Source organism: Rhinoraja longicauda, chromosome 13 (assembly GCF_053455715.1).
Source record: "Rhinoraja longicauda isolate Sanriku21f chromosome 13, sRhiLon1.1, whole genome shotgun sequence".
In the NCBI taxonomy this organism is placed as follows: domain Eukaryota; kingdom Metazoa; phylum Chordata; class Chondrichthyes; order Rajiformes; family Arhynchobatidae; genus Rhinoraja; species Rhinoraja longicauda.
Window position 1 is genome coordinate 18747918 of NC_135965.1, and position 21288 is coordinate 18769205.

General features: G+C 44.1%; 1 protein-coding gene across 1 annotated transcript in view; it reads left to right on the top strand.

The window, feature by feature from the left end:
• The window catches only part of tsc22d2 (TSC22 domain family 2), an 80857-nt gene extending 62953 nt beyond the window's left edge, over positions 1-17904 (top strand). Inside the window, exons 2-3 of the mRNA XM_078410457.1 lie at positions 10343-10394; positions 16245-17904. Of these exons, the coding sequence (XP_078266583.1) occupies positions 10343-10394; positions 16245-16520 (328 nt within the window). The 3' untranslated portion in view covers positions 16521-17904. The remainder of the gene's footprint in view (positions 1-10342; positions 10395-16244) is intronic.
• Positions 17905-21288: the final 3384 nt, after the last annotated feature.

Sequence of the window (21288 nt, forward strand, 5' to 3'; positions counted from 1 at the left end):
AACAACATACACAAGTCTTTCTAGTTACCAAGGGTGAGTGGAGGGTTGCAGGAAATGATGCTGGGGTTTCAACAACAGTATAAAGGTGCCGTTGGTGTGGTTGCTGAATTTGCTGATGACAAAAAAAGTAGAATAGTTAATTGTCAAGAGAATGTTATGAAGCTGCAAAGATAATTGAATAGGTTAAGTGAATTGGCAAAGATTTGACAGGAGTATAATGTGTGGGGGGGGGGGGGGGGGGGTTAGTGTCTAAAAAAGTTTTCTGGAAAAATAAAATTGTACCACTCTTGAAATTCAAAGGGATTAGGGTGTTTCAATGCAAGATTTGCAAAAGGATAATTCGGAGGCACATTAATTAGGCAAGCTAACTGTTAAGATTTGCTGCTTAAGGCATTGAATATAAAACCAGGGAGATGCGCTTCATTTTACAGGGCATTGTTGAAGCAGTTCTGGAATATAATTTTGCTCTATTTAAGAAACTATAGCGTATTGAAAGCAGCTCAGAGAAGATTTGCTAGACTAATTCCTGGAAGTGGTGGGTTGTCTTGTGAGGTCAAGTTTGACAGGCTAGGCTTGTACAAGCTGGAGTTTAAACAATAGAGGGGACCTAAAGGAAACGTGGAAGGTCCTGCAGGATTTTGATAGGATGGCTGTGGAAAGAATGTTTTGTATGTGGCAGAATCCAGCCTAGGATCACAATTTTAAAAATGTCCCTATGTAAGATGAGAATGAAGATATTTGCTTCCCGGTGGGTTGAGCCATAGAATCATACTGCGTGGAAATGGGCCCTTGGTCCAACTTGCCCTCGCTGACCAACATGTCCCATCTACACTAGTGCCACCTGCCTGCTTTTGGCCCATCGCTCTCTAAACCCTTTCCTATCTGTGTACATGTCTAAATGTTTCTTAAACACTGCAATAGTTCCTCCCTTAACTACCTCCTCCGGCAGCTTGTTCCCTACACCCAAGAGTCTCTAAAGCTCCTTCCGTGAGCAGTGGAAGCAAATTTTTGACTGTTATAGAGGCAGAGATAAGCACGGGATAAAAGGTTACTACCCTGTAGTTATGTCGCCCATTAGGTTTGTTAGTGGCTGGTGTGCCAGCTTGCTTCTGATGTTTTTCAAAACTTAGTAACATTTGTCTGCCAAATTCTTATTTATGGAGACGTTGGTTTTGTAACCACGATAAATTATTACTTGGCAATCAGTGATGGTTGTGGAGTCACCCAGAAAACTCGTGTACTTTTGACATAAAACTTCAGAAGATATGAAGTTTTTTTTTCACTCTAAATAGGTAATTGGAAACTTACTTGGAATAACCCAAACTTAACATTAAACAGGCAGTAAGTTTGACCTCTTTCCTGTAAAGGTAATGGATTTTTTTTGTGTGCAGGTATGTATCATTTCTCAAATGTTTTTAAACGTAGACAGCCAAGGGGCGGTGGTTAGGTTCCCTAGCAATCAGTGCCAATGCAAATGTCAATCATGATTTTTTTTGTCTCCACTTGCCCGTTGCTGATTGTGACTCTGCCTCTTTTGGTATGATACATCCTGTTGCTGAAGCCGGAAGGTTGCAGTAAGCATTAACAGACGACATTTGATGTCCTCGCTCAGTTAGTTGGAGTTTGTTCTTCAGAATTACCCATGCCTCTAAAAGTGACTTGTCGGAGACATTCGTGTCAAATTAAAAATCAAACTGTGCGGTAAGTGTTTGTTATTGTGGGGGATTAGAGCAGGATTACATTTGCTATGACCTACACATAAAGATCTCTTGTACTTGTGTCTTAGCAGTGTCAATCAACTGTTTGTTATCATTACAGCATTGCGCTTAATTTGATCAGTGAAATAGTTTGGTTTACACTGATATCAGATTTTTTTTAAAGCAATTAAATAACACTGGAAGTGAAAGCTACTTCATAACTGGGCACATAAACGATACTATAAAATGGCAGTTTAAAAAAATTGTCAAATTGTTTATTGTAATAGTCATACAGCGTGGAAACAGGTACTTCAGCCCAACTTCCCATGCCGACCAACATACCCCATGTACATTAGTGCCACCTGCCTGCGTTTGGCCCATATCCCTCTAAACGTATCCTATCCATGTACCTGTCTAAATGTTTCTTAAATGTGATAGTACGTATCTCAACTACCTCCTCCAGCACAACGTTCCATATACCTACCTCCCTTTGTGTGTAAAAAAAAAAACAGTCCCTCAGGTTCCTTTTAAATCTTTCCCTCCTCACCATGTTCTCTGGTTCGCGATTCCCCTACTCTGGGTAAAAGACTGCATTTACCCCATCTATTTCTCTCATGATCTTATGCACCTCTATAAGATCATCCCCTCATCCTCCTACGCACCAAGGACTAGAGTCCCAGCATACTCAACCTCTCCCCATAGCTCGGACCCTCTGGTCCTAGCAACTTCCCATAAATCTTTTCTGTACCCTTTCCAGCTTAACATCTTTCCTATAACAGGCTGACCAAAACCAAATGCAATACTCTAAATGTGCCCTCACCTTGTACAACTGTGGGTGGGAGGGGAGGGAGGAGAGAAATTGGTGCATGTCCAGGTGGGGCAGAGGGGGGATTGTTTATACAGGGCAGGGGGGGGAAGGATGTAGGTGTTTGGGAGTAGCGATATGTGTGTGTTTGAAGAGATGAGATGGAGGCAGTTAGCCAAGGGTTCCAGAGTGTTTGTGAAAGTTGACTGGCTCCAGGGGGATTGTGAATATTTGAATAAATCAGGTTATCTATAAATAAATGCACAACTTTACAGAAACCACTTTAATGCAGTTAATTATTTTCTGAGATGATAAATTAAACATTTTGCTCGGGCACCTGTATTTTATTTTATATTTTGCACTGCCACAGGTTTCAGGATGCCGGCGTGGCATCCACTCGCATCTACATTTGAACGAGGCGGCTGGGCTTCACCTGGACAATGACCTGTGGTTCTGGCTATTACAAATCTCTGTGCAGTTTAGTTTAGAGATACAGCATGGAAACAGGCCCTTTGGCCGATTCCCGTACACTAGCATTATCCTACACACTAGGGATAATCCTAATCTTGCAATGTGGTAGGAAACCAGAGCACCTGGAGAAAACCCAGGCGGTCAAGGGGAGAACTTACAAACTCTGTATAGACAGCACCTGTAGTCAGGATTGAACCCGGGTCTCTGGCGCTGTAAGGCAGCAACTCTATCACTGTGCCGCCTTATTGATTGACAAAACAAAAATCATCACAGACTGTGTCCTAAATGTTGTCACTGGACGTTTAGCTGACGAGTTGAATGTGTTGAATAGGATTTCGAGTGATTTCTGCACCTCTTTGCCCGAAAGGAAACAAGCAAGTTCAGTGCCTTCCAACTGTATTTGACAGATGCATTTTATTCTGGTACTGAGGATGAATGAACAACTTTGTGATTTCAATTTCATTTTCAATGCAAAAGAAAAATGAATTTCACAGCTGTTGGTCTGGTTGAATTATTTGCACATTATTTTAAACTATTCTGATTCACAAATTTCTATGGTCAAAATTTAAGTGAACTATTTGAACGGTACTTTTTATGTATTTTCAGTGCTTTTTGTGGTGATTTTTCTAGTCCCCAGGAATTGAAGTCACTGTCTCACTTCCTTTTTATTTTGTACTTTGGACATTCCTCCTTCAACATTACAGGCCAGCGACCTGCATCTATATTCCTCCCACTGCCTCAATTTGTGCGATACTGATCTCATTGCCTGCTGTCATTGGGGTTTTTAAAAAATATTTCCAGATGTGCGTATCACTGGCAAGGCCAACATTGTTTAACTGTCCCCATTCTTCCTGAAGGTGGTTTTGTGCCACCTTGAATTATTATCCTCATGTGGAAGGTACTTCCTCAGTGCCAATGGGAAAGCAAATTATGGATTTAGACAGTTACAATTAACTGATATACTTCCAAGTCAGGATGGTGTCAGGGTTGGAAGAGCACCTACATATTTATGAGGATGTTGCCAGGGCTTGAGGGCCTGAGCTATGGGAAGAGGTTGGGTAGGCTGACACTTTATTCCTTGGAGGCTACTAGGGTGATCTTACAGAGGTGTACAAGATCATGAAGGGAATGGAGAGGGTGAATGCACAGTCAGAATTTAAACCAGAGGGTTTACGGTGAGAGAGGAAAGATTTAATAGGAACTTGAGGGGCAACGTTTTCAGAGGGTGGTGAGTATATGGAGCGAGTTGCCAGAAGTAGGTATGACTTTTAAGATATTTAGTCAGGTACATAGATAGGAAAGTTTTACAGGGATATGGGGCAAAAGCAGATGTGGGTCTAGCTTAGATAGGCATCTCGGTTAGCAAGGCATGTTGGGCCGAAAGGCCTGTTTTTGTGCTGTATGACTCTGTGATCCTATGACCTGCATGTTCCCATTTGCTTTCTGCCCCTGCCCTTTGTGACTGAGGATACAGTTTTGAGAGTTGTATTTCGAGTGGCTGTGACAAGTAACTGCCTGTTAGCTGCAGCAGATCTTAATGGAGGGAACTACTGATTACTGAGTAGGATGGCAGTCAAGCAGGCTGCTTTCTTTTCTTAGCAACCTGTGTGGTGTTCAACGCTACAACAACAGGCAAGAGAATAGTATTTGTGATGTGGCTTAAGATGGTGGAATTTGTCCAATGGCATAAGTAGCGCTTGGCCTTCTATGTCATGAGGAAATATGATTTTAAATGAATGGGTCAATGGGCACATGAGAGAAATAGTTTACAGGGAAATAAGTAGGCACATGGGACAGATCACATGAAGCGATTGACCTGTGTAATGAAGAAATACGATTTCAAATTATCCTCACATCCCCAGCAAATATCTAATTATCCCCTGCAAAATGTTGTGGGGTACCAGGTGTGAGTGGTCTGCTCCAGGATGTCCATCCACTGAAAAACTCTTGTGGCAACATTATTTAAGCACCTGGTTCATTTTTGGTCATGTAAACCCAGTATATTAATCACTTAGGACTTGGCAATGGTATCGCTGTTGAATATCAAGTGTCTACACAGTTAGATTCTGTTGGTGGCAATGATCATTGAGTGGCATTTGAGTACCAATGTTACTTGCCACTTACCATTCCATGCCTGAATGTCTTGCTGCATGTCTGTATTGAATAATTCATTTGCTGAGGAGTTGCAAATGAAATTGAACAGCAGACTCATCAGTGAATATCCTCTCTTGCAACTGCAGATGGTTGGACAGAGACTAGGAGGCATGGATGATTGACTTCCAGAAACCACAACCATCTTCCTTTGGGAGATATGACTCTAACTATTGGAGTTATTTTCCCCTGGATGCTTATCACTAGACCTTTTGATGCCATTCTCTGTCAAACGTTCTAAAGGAAAGTCACGCTCAATTCCCTTTGGAATTTGCCTCTGGTCCATGTTTTCTAGCACTGTCACTGATACTGTTGTCGATTTGCTGATGATTGTGAGTAGACTAATTTGAGCGGCAACTAACAGGATCGCATTTGTCCTTTTTTATGCTCAACAGTGTGAGCAATCTTCCATATTGTTAGGTGGTTGCCAGTATTGTAACTGTTACAAGAGGTTGGTTAGAAGCAGGTCTTCAGCACATGTATTGTTTTCTAATCTTGTAACCTCTTGTCTAATTCTCATCTACGTGAAATGCATTGAATTGGCTACAGATTAATGTGATGGTGGGAATCTGAGGAAGCAGAGTCGGATCATTGGACAGCAGCAAAATATTTTTATGAATGTGGCTTACATGATGAATGTCTGCCACCTTTAAGGATGGAGTATTCTTGGAATCTTTGGCTGTTAATGTCTGCTGCCTTTCATGCCTCGCCTTTAAACTCATCGGTTATGTGATTTCTTAGCTCTTTAAATTGCCTGCTGATTTTGCTGTTTAGCAACTAGTCCTGTGTTGCAGCCTCGTACATGGCACTAATACGGGTGAGACATTGGCGCAGCTGGTAGATCTGCCTCACAGCGCCAGGGTCGTGGGCTCGATCCTCTTGCTGTATGTGGAGTTTGCACATTCTTGTGATCACATGGGTTTCCTTCCACATCTGAAGACTTGTGGGTTTGTAGGTTACTTGACCTCGGTAAATTGCCCCTCATGTCCAGGGAGTGGATTAGAAAGTGGGGCAATATGGAGCAACTAGTGAATAGGTGACCGATGGTCTGCATGGACCTAGTGGGCAGAAGAGACTGTTTCCATATTGTATCTTTAAAGTAAGTTAAGTAAGTGACCAATTATGCTCTTGAATCAAGGCTAATCTGCTGGTGTGATTTTAACAGCAGTCCCGATTATCCTCACTATGCAGATATGTATGATGGAATGCATTTCTGCTGCTTATTGTCAATAGAACCTCAGATGTCCAGACTTGCTCTGTTCGAGCTACCAGAGTCCATCCCAATTAACACAATTATGGTTCTGCCTAACACAATCGTGCAAGGATAGAACTGAGGTTGTCCAATGGTCACTTTTACCAGTGCTGTTATGGACGGGTAGCATGATCAAGTTGGTTTGTTGTAAATCGGCCACAGATCTCTTATCAGCTACGTTCTTCGAATGGGTGTTTAAAGATTCTGTGGGCAAACCTTGACCACCTACCATCAATGTTCTGGAAACCCAAGGAACTGCAAATGCTGGTTTACAAATGACACAGTGCTGGAGTAACACAGCAAGTCAGGCAGCATTTCTGGAGAACATGGATAGGCAACATTTTGTAGAGGGGGGAGAAAGCCTACCATAAACAGTCTGGAGAATGATCCTGACCCGAAACATCACCTATCCATGCATCATCTGAGATGCTGCCTGACCCACTGAGTCACTCCAGCACTTTGTGTCTCAGTATTGTCTCGACTAGTAAAATTAGTCATTGGATGATATGGCACAGTGTCATATAAATGTGAAGCTTTATCCACCTGTCTTTGAAAGTACCTATTGAATCTATTTCCCGTACAGTCCAGAATGAAATGGTGCAATGTTATTTCCTCATTACCCTAATTACTTTGCCCATCATCTGATAACCATTCTACGTAAAAAAAAAAAGGTGATGAGGAATATCTGCCTCTATAATCTCTTAAAATCGGATATCCGGTGTTGTGAGTCACAGCAGAGGTTAATTTTTCCAAAGCGTTGCTATCTTTGGGGCATGCTTGAACTTGGTCCTTTGGCTTTGTAATTATTCTCACGTCTAGGTTTTATATGGCAGGGCAGGATGTTAATAGGGTGTTGAGGGTGAGTACGAGTCAAAAATAGAGAGCAAAGACTCTGACACCAAAGCTTAGATTCTTACCGCTTCAGTTCTTTGTTTGAAATGATTTCCGTCAGAATGAGCAATATTAAAAGGAAGCCTGGAGACGCAAGAAACTACAGATGCTGGAATCCTGAGCAAAAATAAACTCTTGCAAGATTCGGCAGCATGAGAATTGAATGGAAGATACCTTTCACCTAGCCTCTGCATCCAGCATAGCATCTTTCATTTCCGCCAGGTCCAAAAGCATCCCAGTCTATTGCATTCTGCACTTACGATGTACATTCTTTACACCAGCGAGATCTAGCACAGTCCAGGCATCCATTTTGAAGAGCGTCTGTGCTCTATCCATGGTGGACATTTCGTGCTTCTGGTTGCAATCATTCTAACTCCTCTTCCCACACTGACCTGTCTGTCCTTGGCTTTAGCCACTGCCAGAGTATGGCCACATGCAAACTAGAAGAACAATACCTCCTATTTGTGGAACTTGCAACTTTGGTATAAACAATATTTTTCAATTTCAGGCAACCCACACCCAAAGTGTTCATTTCCCACTCCCACCAACCAGCACACTCCTGTTCTCATTTTCCAATCCCTTCTTTCATAAGACCATCAGACAAAGGAGCAGAATTAGGCCAATTGGCCCATTGAGTCTGCCCCGCCATTCGATCAGGGCTGATCTACTTTTCCCTCTCAACACATTCTCCTACCTTCTCCTCATAACCTTTGACGGCCTTACTAAACAAGAACCTATCAATCTCTGATTTTAAAATACCCAATGACTTGGCCTCTGCAGTCGTCTATGGCAATGCATTCCATGGATTCACCACCCTCTGGCTAAAGAAATTCCTCCTCATCTTCATTCTTTCCCTCGCTTGCCTGCTAGATTTCCCCAACTGGTTACCCTACCCCTGCCCTGCCCATCTGCCCATCACCCACACACCTATTTATCTGGGTTTCTTCCTTGTTTCATCTTCCCTATCCTCTCTCCTTTCTCTCCTTGTCCTATCTACCAATCATTCCTTCTGATCTGGGTTCTTACCAGCCTCTATCTTGCCTCTCTCTCTTTTCCCTCTACTCTGTCTTGATGCAGGTTCTCGACTTGAAACATAAACCATCCCTTTGATTCCATGGACGCCTCTCGACCTGCTGAGCTCCTTTGGCAGTTATTTTTTGTTTCAAACGGAGCTTGAGTGCATTTCCAGGGTCCTCGCCACCTCCACCCCTCAGTATATGTTGCAAAACAAGAGTAGCAGGAGCCTCAGCCTCAATAAACCATCCTTTCATGTGAGGCAGAGGTTCACTTGCACCATCTCCAACCTCGGCTACTGTATCCGTGTTCTCGGTGTGGGCTCCTATATCTCAACGAGATCAACTGCAGACTGGGCGATCGTCTTGTTGAACGTTTACACTCAGTCCACCTTGGCCTACGTGATCTGGTTCTCAAACATTTTTAACTCCCCTTCCCATTCCCATACTGACTTTACGCTCCTGGGCCTTCTCCACTATCAGAGTGAGGCCACACGCAAATTGGAGGAACAGCACCTCTTATTTCACTTGGGTGGCTTACAACCCAGCGGTATGAGTGTTGATTTCTCTAATTTCAAGTAATCCCTGGCTTTCCTCTCTTCCCCCCCCCCCCTCTCTTCCCCACCCTAGTTATCCTACTAGATCCTCTGTTTGCATCCTTGTGTCCCTTTGTTATCATCTCTTCCCCAGCCAACAATGGGCCATTATGGGCTTCACCCTCCCTGGGTCATGGTGTCATATTGTCATAGTGAGGCCCACCGCAAATTGGAGGAACAGCATCTCATATTTTGCTTGGGCAGCTTACACCCCAGTGGTATGAACATTGATTTCTCTAACTTCAGATAGTTCCTCTGTCCCTCTCTTTCCCCTCCCCCTTCCCAGTTCTCCAACTACATCCTATCTTTGTCCCGCCCCCTCCCCTGACATCAGTCTGAAGGGCCTCGACCCGAAACGTCACCCATTCCTTCTCTCCTGAGATGCTGCCTGACCCGCTGAGTTACTCCAGCATTTTGTGATACCTTGTGTCACCCTCCCTGGTCATCTGTTGCCAGCCCTGCTTTGTTCTGGCCTTTTCTTACCTCCACTTCCCTCCCCCCTACTTCAGTCCGAAGAAGAGTCCCAATCCAAAACATTGCCCATCCTTTTTCTCCAGAGATGCTGCTGGACCCGCTGAGTTACTCCCACCACTTTGTGTCTAACCTTAATAAACTTCCTCTTCCGAGTCGATGGCAAAGTCACAGAAACGGGCCTTATGCTAACTATCCTGATATGGGACGGAGGCTAAATCTAGATGTGGTACTTTCCTAGGTTTTATCTGTATTCCTTCATCTCGAAAAGAAAGAGTGAAGTGGAAGAAGCTGGAAGTTTGTGTCTTTAACTATATATTTTTTCTATTAAATTTTGTTTGTGCAAATGTACAGCTGGCAAAAACCTCAAACACTAAGCTCTAAGCCGATGGCAACTTTGCTTAACTTGGTGGATTTTAGATCTTGACAATACCAGCAATATTTCTTCCCAAATTTAAATGTTTACCCAGGTTTGTTTTAATACACATGAAAATCTGGAAGTTATTTTGAGGTAATAATATTGTGACATAACACTTTGCTTTGGTGTAGGTATAATACATGTTGCTGGCAAATAGTTCCTTGTATTTCTCTATCTTTCATTGGAAAGGTGAGAATATCAAATTTCCTATGAATTGTAAACAAATCACTGAAAATTTGCATTGCCATTAAAAAAGGCTACACTGCATATTTAAAAAAACACCTTTTTAAATATGATGAAGTTCTGAACAGTAATGGAAAGTTAAATCAAGTTTGTGCTCAGATTTGTCATGAGAAATGTAAAACCATAATAAATTTAGGGATTTGACCGGTGCACGGAAGTTTGAATAAAGTTGTTGGGAGAAATGTATTGAAACTGTTTTCTAAATCTAGGTCTCATTCTCGTGTTATACCAGCCTCTGATTTTGCAACATTGCAGTAAAGGTTTGGTGGTTAATTTGAAAGTTTCTGAAAACAGTGCAGTACACGTTGTAATCATGGTGTACTTTGTGTTACAGTGCTTCAGGAGCAAGTGTGGTAGCAATCGACAACAAAATAGAACAGGCCATGGTAAGTGAAATTATCCCTTTAATTTTTAGCTTGTTTCCTTTTCAAGTTAATAAAGTTCCCAAGAATTTTCTATTTCCAACATGTAAATTTGAGCAGCAAGTGTAAGCTTGCATTTTATTCTTTCCTTTTGATTTAAATAAGATTAGAATTTGTCAAAAAGTGGACCTCGTCAAACTGGAAAGACAAGGGACTGCAGATGCTGGAATCTTTAGCAAAACACAGTGCTGGCGGGTCAGGCAGCCTCTGTAGAGGGAATGATTAGACAGTGTTTCGAGTCGGGATCCTTCTGCACAATAGCAGGAGAGCAGCAAAACCCGAAAGGAGGGTGGGGGGCAGTGAATGAATGTCTATCGGAGAGAACCGCTTCAAAGTGGGCATACTTTGAGGAGATTTCCAACATAATCAAGGATCGTTTACATCCTGGTTATTCTTCTCCCCTCTCCCATTGGGCAGCCTGAAAACCCCCCTCTCGCTCTGGGCGCCTCGCTCTCGGTCTGAAGAAGGGTCTTACTCCCGAAGCGTCACCTATTCCTTTTCTCCAGACGTGCTGCCTGATTTGCTTAGTTACTCCAGCTTTTGTGTCTTATCAGCACTTTCAGGATCGGCTTCTACTGAATGAAGATAGACACAAAAAGATGAAGTAACTTAGCAGGACAGGCAGCTTCTCTGCAGAGAAGGAATGGATGACGTTTCGGAACAACCCGAAACCCGAAACATCACCCATTCCTTCTCTCCAGTTTAAACCTCATCTGCAGTTCCTTCCTGCACATTTCTACAGAAGGATCCTCATAGACCCAGGCTGTCATCCTGATCTCCCAACAGAAATCATTGCAGCCCTTGAACTTTTTTTTATCTGCCCTTTCTCTGTTGCTGCAACTCTAAGCTTTTTCTCTGTTGTTGTATTCCAGTAATTGTTGCAGTGCAATATTCTGCACTCCACTATATTTCTCTTTGCATTAGCTGTTGTACTTGTGTATGGCTTAATTGTACTTGTGTAGGGTATGATATGATTGGATAGCATCCAAAGTTTCTCAGGGACCTAGGACCCCCGTGGCCTCCCCGGGGCCGCTGCCAACCTCCGCGGCCTCCCCGGGGCCGCTGCCAACCTCCGCGGCCCCCTGGGGCTGCCGCTGCCGCTGATCTCCGCGGCCTCCCTGAGGCCACAACCGCCACTGCCACCCGCCTCACCGATTGCGCCGACCCTTGCTTCCTCCCCGGCCATCTGCTGACTGGGCCTAATAACACTTCATCCACTGACCCGGACTCCAGTCCCCCGCGGGCCTCCACCAGCGACTATGCCGACTCTCGTCACTCCACCTGCCGCAGCGTGCGCCTCACCTGAGTCCCAGGCTCAGCGCCGGGCCCACAGTCTCCAAGAGGCAGAGTCCAACACCACGTGGTCTGACTCTGCTGGGTCCTACTGCTCCCCCCCCTTCCTACAAGGAACCTCAGTAGGGGTTCCACTGGGTCTTCACCTTCCCCCTTTAGCCAGGTGGCCCCAACTACTCCCCACCCATACAATGGTCTTCATGCCCGCCTCCTCTCTGAAAACCAACCATCCCACCCCACCAGACACTACCTCGGCCTTTTGCTCGCCTGCCTTCTTCCAACCCCAATCCCCACACTTGCTGGGTGTTCACCATCCCCCCTGACCTCCCCCTTTCTGAGTATGAATGGTCTGTTCTCAGCAGAGGCCTCACCTTTGTTCTCCGCCCCCACCTCAACGAGTTCCGGGTTCGCCTCGACGTGGAGCTCTTCTTCCGTCGCCTCCGCCTCTGGGCCTTTTTCCATGGGAAGGAGTCCTCACCTCCCAGTGATGATCCCGTCTCCAGAGGAACCCCTCCTCTTGGACTCCCCTGGATGGCCACCAACCTTCATTAGACCTTTTCAGTTCTAACTGCCGGCTGGGACATCAACTGCCTAAAATTCTCAACTCCCCTGACTCACTCTAACCTTCCCCCCTCCTGAACGTATAGCCCTCCGCTCACTCTGCAGCAACCTCAACTTAGTTAACAAGCCTGCCGATAAGGGAGGTACTGTGGTAATCTGGCGTGCTGACCAGATGACAACTCTCAGACATCTCCTACTTATCCTTGCACCATGACCCCACAGACGAGCACCAGGCCTTCATCTCAAGCACCATTACTGATCTCATCACTTCCGACTCTGCCCTCTAAAACCTCCAACCTTAGTTCCCCAGCCCCGCACAGCCCAATTTTATCTTCTCCCTAAAATCCACAGAGAACTGTCCTGGCAGCCCCATTGTTTCTGCCTGTTCATGTCCCACCAAATTAATTTCCACCTACCTCTACCCCATCCTATCCCCCGGTCCAATCCCTCCCTATCTATGTCCAAGACACATCACATGTTCTCCGTCTGCTCAATAACTTCCGTTTTCCAGGCCCCCACTCCCTCATCTTTACTATGGATGTCCAGTCACTCTACACCTCCATCCCCCACCAGGAGGGTCTTAAAGCCCTCCGTTTCTTCCTCGACCGTAGAACCAGCCAATCTCCATCTACTAACACTCTCCTCCGCCTAGCAGAACCGGTTCTTACCCTCAACAACTTCTCATTTGACTCCTCCCACTTCCTCCAAATCCAAGGCTTGGCTATGGGCGCTTGCATGGGCCCAAGCTATGCCTGCTTCTTTGTAGGCTACGTCAAACAATCCCTGTTTCAAGCGTACACTGGCCCTATTCCCAAACTCTACCTCCGCTACATTGATGACTGGATTGGTGCTACCTCTTGTACCCATGCAGAACTCGCTGACTTCATCAATTTCACCACTGACTTCCATTCTGCTCTTAAATATACTTGGACCATCTCTGACATCTTCCTACCATTTCTGGATCTCACCATCTCCATCACAGGAGACAGACTAGTGACCGACATCTACTACAAACCTACTGACTCCCATAGCGATCTTGACTACACTTCCCACCCCGTTTCCTGCAAAAACTCTATCCCCTACTCCCAATTCCTCCGTCTACGCCGCACCTGTGCCCAGATGAGGTGTTCCATACCAGGGCATCGAAGATGTCCTCATTCTTTAGGAAACGGGGTTCCCCTCTTCCATTATAGATGAGGCTCTCACTAGGGCCTCCTCAATATCCCGCAGCACTGCTCTTGCTCCCCCTCCCCCTATCCATAACAAGGATAGAGTCCCCCTTGTCCTCACCTTCCACCCCATCAGCCGTCGTATATAACAAATTATTCTCCAACATTTCCGCCACCTCCAACGGGATCCCACTACGGGCCACATCTTCCCATCTCCACCACTCTCTGCTTTCCGCAGAGACTGTTCCCTCCGAAACTCCCTGGCCCACTCGTCCCTTCCCACCCAAAGCTCCCCAGGTACTTTTCCCTGCAATCGCAGGAGATGCAACACCTGTCCCTTTACCTCCCCCCTCGACTCCAGGTGAGGCAGAGGTTCACCTGCACCTCCTTCAACCTCATCTATTGTATCCGCTGTTCCAGATGTCAACTTCTCTACATCGGCGAGACCAAGTATAGGCGCGGCGATCGTTTCGCTGAACACCTCCGCTCAGTCCATCTTAACCAATCGTATCTCCCAGTGGCTCAGCACTTCAACTCCCCCTCCCATTCCCAATCTGACCTTTCTGTCCTGGGCCTCCTCCATTGTCAGAGTGAGGCCCAGCGCAAATTGGAGGAACAGCACCTCATATTTCGCTTGGGTAGTTTACACCCCAGCGGTATGAACATTGATTTCTCTAACTTCAGATAGTTCCTGCTTTTCCTCTCTATCCCCTTCCCAGTTCTTCTACTAGTCTTCCTGTTTCCGACTGCATTCTATCTTTGTCCCGCCCCCTCCCCTGACATCAGTCTGAAGAAGGGTCTTCACCAGAAACGTCACCATTCCTTCTCTCCAGAGATGCTGCCTGACCTGCTGAGTTACTCCAGCATTTTGTGTCTACCTTTTGATATAAAGTTTCTCACTCTCTTGGTGCATGTGGCACCAATATACCAAAACCAAATGCTGGTGTACCACTGCAGATATTTGGGGAAAAAAGGATTAAATTTAACAATAACAGATTTAAAATGTAACCTTGTAAATGAATAGCTCAACAGCACTGTGGCCAAGGTGGATGACTGGCATTGTTTTGTGATATTTGAGTCATGATTCCATGTTATTTGGTCTTTGCCTCAGGGAAGTTTCATGAGTAGTTTTGCTATTTCTCGACACTTGGATGTAAGAGTCTCTTCATTGTCTGGTTCTGCTGCAGTTGTACAGGGCATTGGTGAGACCACACCTGGAGTATTGCGTACAGTTTTGGTCTCCTAATCTGAGGAAAGACATTCTTGCCATAGAGGGAGTACAGAGAAGGTTCACCAGATTGATTCCTAGGATGGCAGGACTTTCATATGAAGAAAGACTGGATAGACTCGGCTTGTACTCGCTGGAATTTAGAAGATTGAGGGGGGATCTTATAGAAACTTACAAAATTCTTAAGGGGTTGGACAGGCTAGATGCAGGAAGATTGTTCCCGATGTTGGGGAAGTCCAGAACAAGGGGTCACAGTTTAAGGATAAGGGGGATGTCTTTTAGGACCGAGATGAGAACTTTTGGACCGACATGAGAGTGGTGAATCTGTAGAATTCTCTGCCACAGAAGGTAGTTGAGGCCAGTTCATTGGTTATATTTAAGAGGGAGTTAGATGTGGCCCTTGTGGCTAAAGGGATCAGGGGTATGGAGAGAAGGCAGGTACGGGATACTGAGTTGGATGATCAGCCATGATCATATTGAATGGTGGTGCAGGCTCGAAGGGCCGAATGGCCTACTCCTGCACCTATTTTCTATGTTTCTATGTTTACAAGTACTGGATGAAGAACAGGATTCCTCACAAGCAGTCTTTAAAATGGGTATATGTGAGAATATCTATCAACGTGGCTGTAGGTAACGCTCTAAGCCACATCAATATAATAAATGAGCTAACTTAGTTTCTGTCTGAAGTGAGACTGGACAGTGCAGTGTGGGAGATGGTGAGGTGTGGGAGAGGCTCTGCACCTCATAAATGCTCAAAGGTTACAGTTTGGGGCAGTTCAGTGGTAGAGCCGCTGCCTCGTGTCGCCAGAGGCACGAGTTCGATTCTGACTATGGGTGCTCTCCATATCCCTAAAGACGTGCGGGTTTGTAAATTAATTAACTTCTAAATTGCCTCTGGTGTGTAGGGGGTGGATGAGAAAGTGGGACAACAGAATTAGTGTGAATGGGTGATCATTGATTGTTGTGGGCAAAATGGCCTGTTTCCATGCTGCATCTTTCAATCCTTTTGGACGGGAGTCTCTCCCACACTTGTGAATTTGCGGAATTCCCTGCCACAGAAGGCAATGGAGGACAATTCACTGGATGAATTCAAAAGAGCGTTAGATAGAGCTCTAGGGAATCAAGGGATATGGGGAGAAGGCAGGCACAGGTTACTGATTGTGGATGATCAGCCATGATCACAATGAATGACGGTGCTGGCTCGAAGGGCCAAATGTCCGCCTCCTGCACCTATTTTCTATGTTTCTATGAGACCATTTTGAAATCATGACCTTTAATTCCTGCGGTAGATTTGTATGCATTTCTCATTGAGTTGGCATTATAGGAGAGAGAATAATCATGAATGTCCATTAATGCTCCCCCTCTCGGCAAGAAAATGGATTTCTTTCAAGTAAATTTTTTGATGCAAAGTTTCATTGAGCAACATCTTGATCTCACTTCGGCCTTGTTTCCACAGTATTGTGATAACAAACTTAGTAACCCTTTTTCTCTTTTCACGGAAGGATTTCATGCCAGTGTGAAATCTATTTCACTTAACGTGTGATTATCTGTGTTTTAATGCAGGATTTAGTGAAAAGTCATCTGATGTATGCTGTGAGAGAGGAAGTGGAAGTCTTAAAGGAGCAGATCAAAGAGCTGATAGAGAAGAACTGTATACTCGAACGAGAGAATTCCCTGTTAAAATCTCTAGCGAACAATGACCAGCTGACTCAGCTTCAAACGCAGGTGACCAACCTCAGTAGCACTTCCCAACCACAGCAGGCGGCAGCAGTAGTACAACCTCAACAAAGCACACAACAGACGCAGCCTCCTCCACAGCCTAACGTTCCTTCTGCATGAAACTCGCTCGCCTGCATAGGAAATCCTTCAGAGAGGAAAAAAATAAGAAAAATCCTGTCTCTGTGTGCCACTGGTGTTCTTACCACTCTCCATTGAACAGCAAATAGCCATGCTTAAATGTGTTTTTTGCTCCTTGGCCTTTTCAGTATTAGACAATCATCTGCAAGAGCTTTCTGCCCGAGATGTCCCAGTTGGCATCAGCAAGTGTGTGACTGCACAATCAGAGTTGGTTGAAGGATCTGAATCTTGTTGGAGGAAAGCGGATCTTCATCAGGTTAATGGACAAGAGGGTACCTCCATCTTTCTGGCTTACCAAGTTTTTATATATATAAAAATAATATATATAAAATGCATATTATAGGAATCTGTAGGCCACGAGCCTTTTCCTGTCTAACATTAAGATCCAATAAGCAGCTCTGTTCGAAAAGAGCCACTGTTCTCGTACCTTTTTTGCATACATGAATTTTCATTTACTGTTGTTTTTATTTATTACAGGGCTGCTATTTTCATATGTATATGAACAATGTCACAGAATCTTTTTTTTTGTAAGTTTGAAATTAAAAGATAAGATTACTGGTAAAAGCAAGCGATAGTTGGGATTGCATATATTAGTTTAAAAAATATATAGGCAATAATAAAATTTAAAAAAAATCCTGGCTTAAGAGTTCTAACACTAATGGCAGTTTTACCTTGGGGATTTTCTTCTGCAATAGTTGAATCCCAATTTGAATGTAAATTTTGTATAGAGTGTAAGTAATGTAAGGAAGAACATAGCAGACATGTACAAGTAGGCACTAGACATTGCGATTTAAGACCTTGAAAGAATATTTGGGCTTTTTTTTGATAAAGAAAAATGAACTGTGCTCACTTCTGTTACCTATTTTTCTTTGTGGGTTGGGTGGGGGGAGATTTGCCATGGTTGTTCTACATTTTTTTTTTCTCCTTTCCTCAGAAGTATGTTTGGGGGGGAATAAGCTGTGAAATTGTTCAACCTACTTTGTAACCAAAGAAGCAAAGCTGTATCTGAATTCATTTAATTTGTACGCTTATTCTGTACGTATTTTAATTTGTACTTTTTTTTTTGAGCTTTAACATGCATCCTTTATTTTCCTTTTCAATCTTCAGCATGTTCTGCATGACCCCTTTGTCAAACCAGTTTCTTACCTCATGTTTTTACTGAGCACTCTTACTGTAACAAGTTTAGTCTGTGAACAATGTCCAATGAAAACTATAAAACAGCTGGATTCAAGCTAGTGTTAAGTGCTAGTCAGAAAAAAATGGAGTGAGCCATCTTTTGTTTAAATGGTGTTTTGAATTTCATATGCATAAAGTTTTGTTACATTGCAGATTTTATTGTATTTAATAAATGCAACGTGCCGATTCAGATGTGCGATTTGTCCTGTGTGGTTAAATTAAAATGCAAAATTGTAGCAGTAGTTTAAAGGAAAATCTCTCTTCGTGTCTAACTTCAAATGCAAGGCCTGAAACTGATGATCACAAATCCACTGCTTAAAAAACTGTACAAGATTGCAAGCTGGTTCTTGGACATGGATAGAGTGTCTTTGGGGGTGGGAAGGTAGAGAGGAAATAAGAACAGAGATTAGGAGCACAAATAAACCCCTCAAGTCTGCTTTGCCCTTTAAGATCTTGGCTGAACTCAGTGTAACCCCCGCTCTTTATAACGATCAACCTGCAGTAACCTTGCAGCTCATCAAATATCTATGCACCTCTGCCTTAAAAAAAAATCAAATCTCTTTCCTCCACACTTCGAGGCAAAGAATTCTTCAATCAGCTGTTATATGCTTTGTGGTGATCAACCTACAATATGAATTCAGTTTCTCTTTCCACAGATGCTGACTGACCTGCTCGGTGTTCCCAGTATTTTCAGTTTTTAATAATAATAATCCTTTATTCGTCCCACAACGGGGAAATTTTCAGGGTTACAGCAACAAGGTGGATAGCAAAAATGGATAAGCATTCATTATAAATAAAATAAAGATAATTATCTTTATTTATTGGTCTACTGGGAGCAGTGCTGGTTATGCAGTCTGACGGCAGCAGGAAGGAAGGACCTTCAATATCTCTCCTTCACACACTTGGGGTGAAGGAGTCTGTCACTGAAGGAGCTGCTCAGTGCAGTGACAGTGTCCTGCATGGGGTGGGAGTCGTTGTCCAGCAGTGATGATAGCTTTGGCAGTTTGTGTCTAACAATTGGCTCACTACCACTGCCCCCTGATACCACCTCCTTGATTTCCTCCCTCCCAATTCCTAAATCAGACCTATTTCTGAAAAGTTGCTTGTACCTCTCTAATGAAAACTAGAGTTTAATTCATTTGCTTAATAGTTTGCCTTTATTAATTTATCAGACTCTTTCTACAGGAAGACTACCTGAATTGTAAATGGCCAAAAAATGTCGTCTTCATCTTCTGGTTAATTACAGACGAGCCTGGCTTAGTCCAAGTGATTGTTTTACATGGGGGAAAAGCTATTTATCCTGGGTCAGTACTGGACTCTGTAACCACACACTCATGCTGGGAAGTCTGCAGGGTAAGTGGGTTATCGTGCTCTTTGGAGTGGGAAGATTAGAAATGGCCGAAGTAGACCATTTGGCCCCTTATTCTTCTACCACCCATCAATAACATGGCTGATCATCTTGCTTCAATCCTTCCTGTGCTGACCTGGTATCTCTCGAGCCGCGTAATATGTAGCACCATAACCGATCTGTCTTGTGAACACCGACAGCTCTCTTGGGTAGAGAATGTCAAAGATTTCCTCTGTGTGTGAAGAAATTCGTCCTTATTGCCATCCTGAATGGTTGGCTCTCATTTGGAGGCAATGACCTCTGGTTCTGCACACCCAGCTTAATGAAATATTATCCTTGTAAGAACTTTTGATGTGTCAGCAAGATTACACATTCACTAAGGAAGTCCAGGCCCAAGGACCGACCTAGTGAATATTCATCGTACTCACTCTTTTACAGGCATTTTCCTTCCATCTTGATACCATTTTCACTCTTGCTAACTCGCTGGACCACTTTTTCTATTGGGTTTAGTGCCTGAAAGGGACACATTGCTGTCAATGTTGATACTCTATTGTCTCGTGTACCTGGGTACAGTGAAATTCTTGTTGTTTTGCATCGGTAAAACCATATTATAGATAAGCACAATCATTGATAAGTACAAAGATTCACCAAGACTTTAGTTTTGTACTCTACCCATACCCATAGCAGCCCTTGTGTTCAGAACTTTAGCAAAACAACTTTAAAATAGACAATAGCTGAATTTAAAAGCATTAGATTTAGATGGGATACCACAGTTCACCGAGATTGTACACAGAGTCGCCATGGTTCTGGCGCCCACATAGTTTCAAGGTTCTTAAGAGTGCAGTCCGATCTAGGCCTTAAAGGCCCGTTGTCCTGGCGGCACCGATCCTCTCCTCCGTCCGCTGCCATCTTGAAAACGGCCCTTTACCCAGCGTCCACTGCTGTCACCGTCTCCCTCCACCCTCCTTACCACTTCTGTCTTCAGGATCGAGCATGAGACAAGCCTCTGAGAACTCCAGGTGGGTTCCCGTTCTGCGGTAGACTATTCAGGCCTGCTATTAAGGTGTGGCCGTGGCTCACCAGGGGCTTCTACTGCCCCACACGGCTGGTCGCGAGCTTCAGGAACAATCTGTGAGCATTGATTGTTTAAATGATACCTTGTTCCCGTCACGTCATAATGTAATTTCCCAATTTATCATGCACACCTCGTGCCTTTTTGTAATTTGTTTTCTTTTGAATTAAGAGCCTGGTTTCAGATTGAACTAAACTACTTTTAATCATAGCATAAAATTCAATCACATTGTCCCTAACCACATGCAAAGATGTGTGGGTTTGTAGGTTAATTGGCCCCTTAACCACCAAATTATTCATTAAACCATTGGTCACCACTAGATCTAAAATATCCAGCTGGTTCCTCAAAAAAAAAGAGGAAATGACATTAAACTGTTGTATCCCATCTAAATGTAATGCTTTTAAATTTGGCTATTTGTAGCGGTAGAGTTGCTGCTTTACAGCGAATGCAGCGCCGGAGACTCAGGTTCGATCCTGACTACGGGTGCTGCACTGTAAGGAGTTTGTACGTTCTCCCCGTGACCTGCGTGGGTTTTCTCCGAGATCTTCGGTTTCCTCCCACACTCCAAAGATGTACAGGTATGTAGGTTAATTGGCTGGGTAAATGTAAAAATTGTCCCTAGTAGGTGTAGGATAGTGTTAATGTACGGGGATCGCTGGGCGGCACGGACTTGGAGGGCCGAAAAGGCCTGTTTCCGGCTGTATATATATGATATGATATGATATCACCTTTTATGGTGTGTAGAGTATAAAACTAATGCAGCTGCTTGATTTTCTGCTGTCGCATGCTTCCTGGTCTTCAATTAAGACTATTTTTGTTTTATTTTTTTCCCCTCATTTGATTCTACTTTTAGCTGTTTTTCTCAACAATCTTGAGATTCTTTTTTGTAAATAGGGAGAGGCTCGATGGTCCAATTCTATACTGCTATCATTCAGTCCGTCCTCACCTTCTCCATCATGGTCTGGTTTGGCTCAGCCACCAAGCATGACATCCGGAGGCTGCAACGGATCGTTTGCACAGCTGAGAACGTTATTGGCAGCAACCTTCTTCCCCCCCCCCCCCCCCATTGACGAACTGTACACTGCAAGGGCCAGGAAGAGAACGGGCAAGATCATCTCTGACCCCTCTCACCCTGGCCACAAACTCTTCGAAGC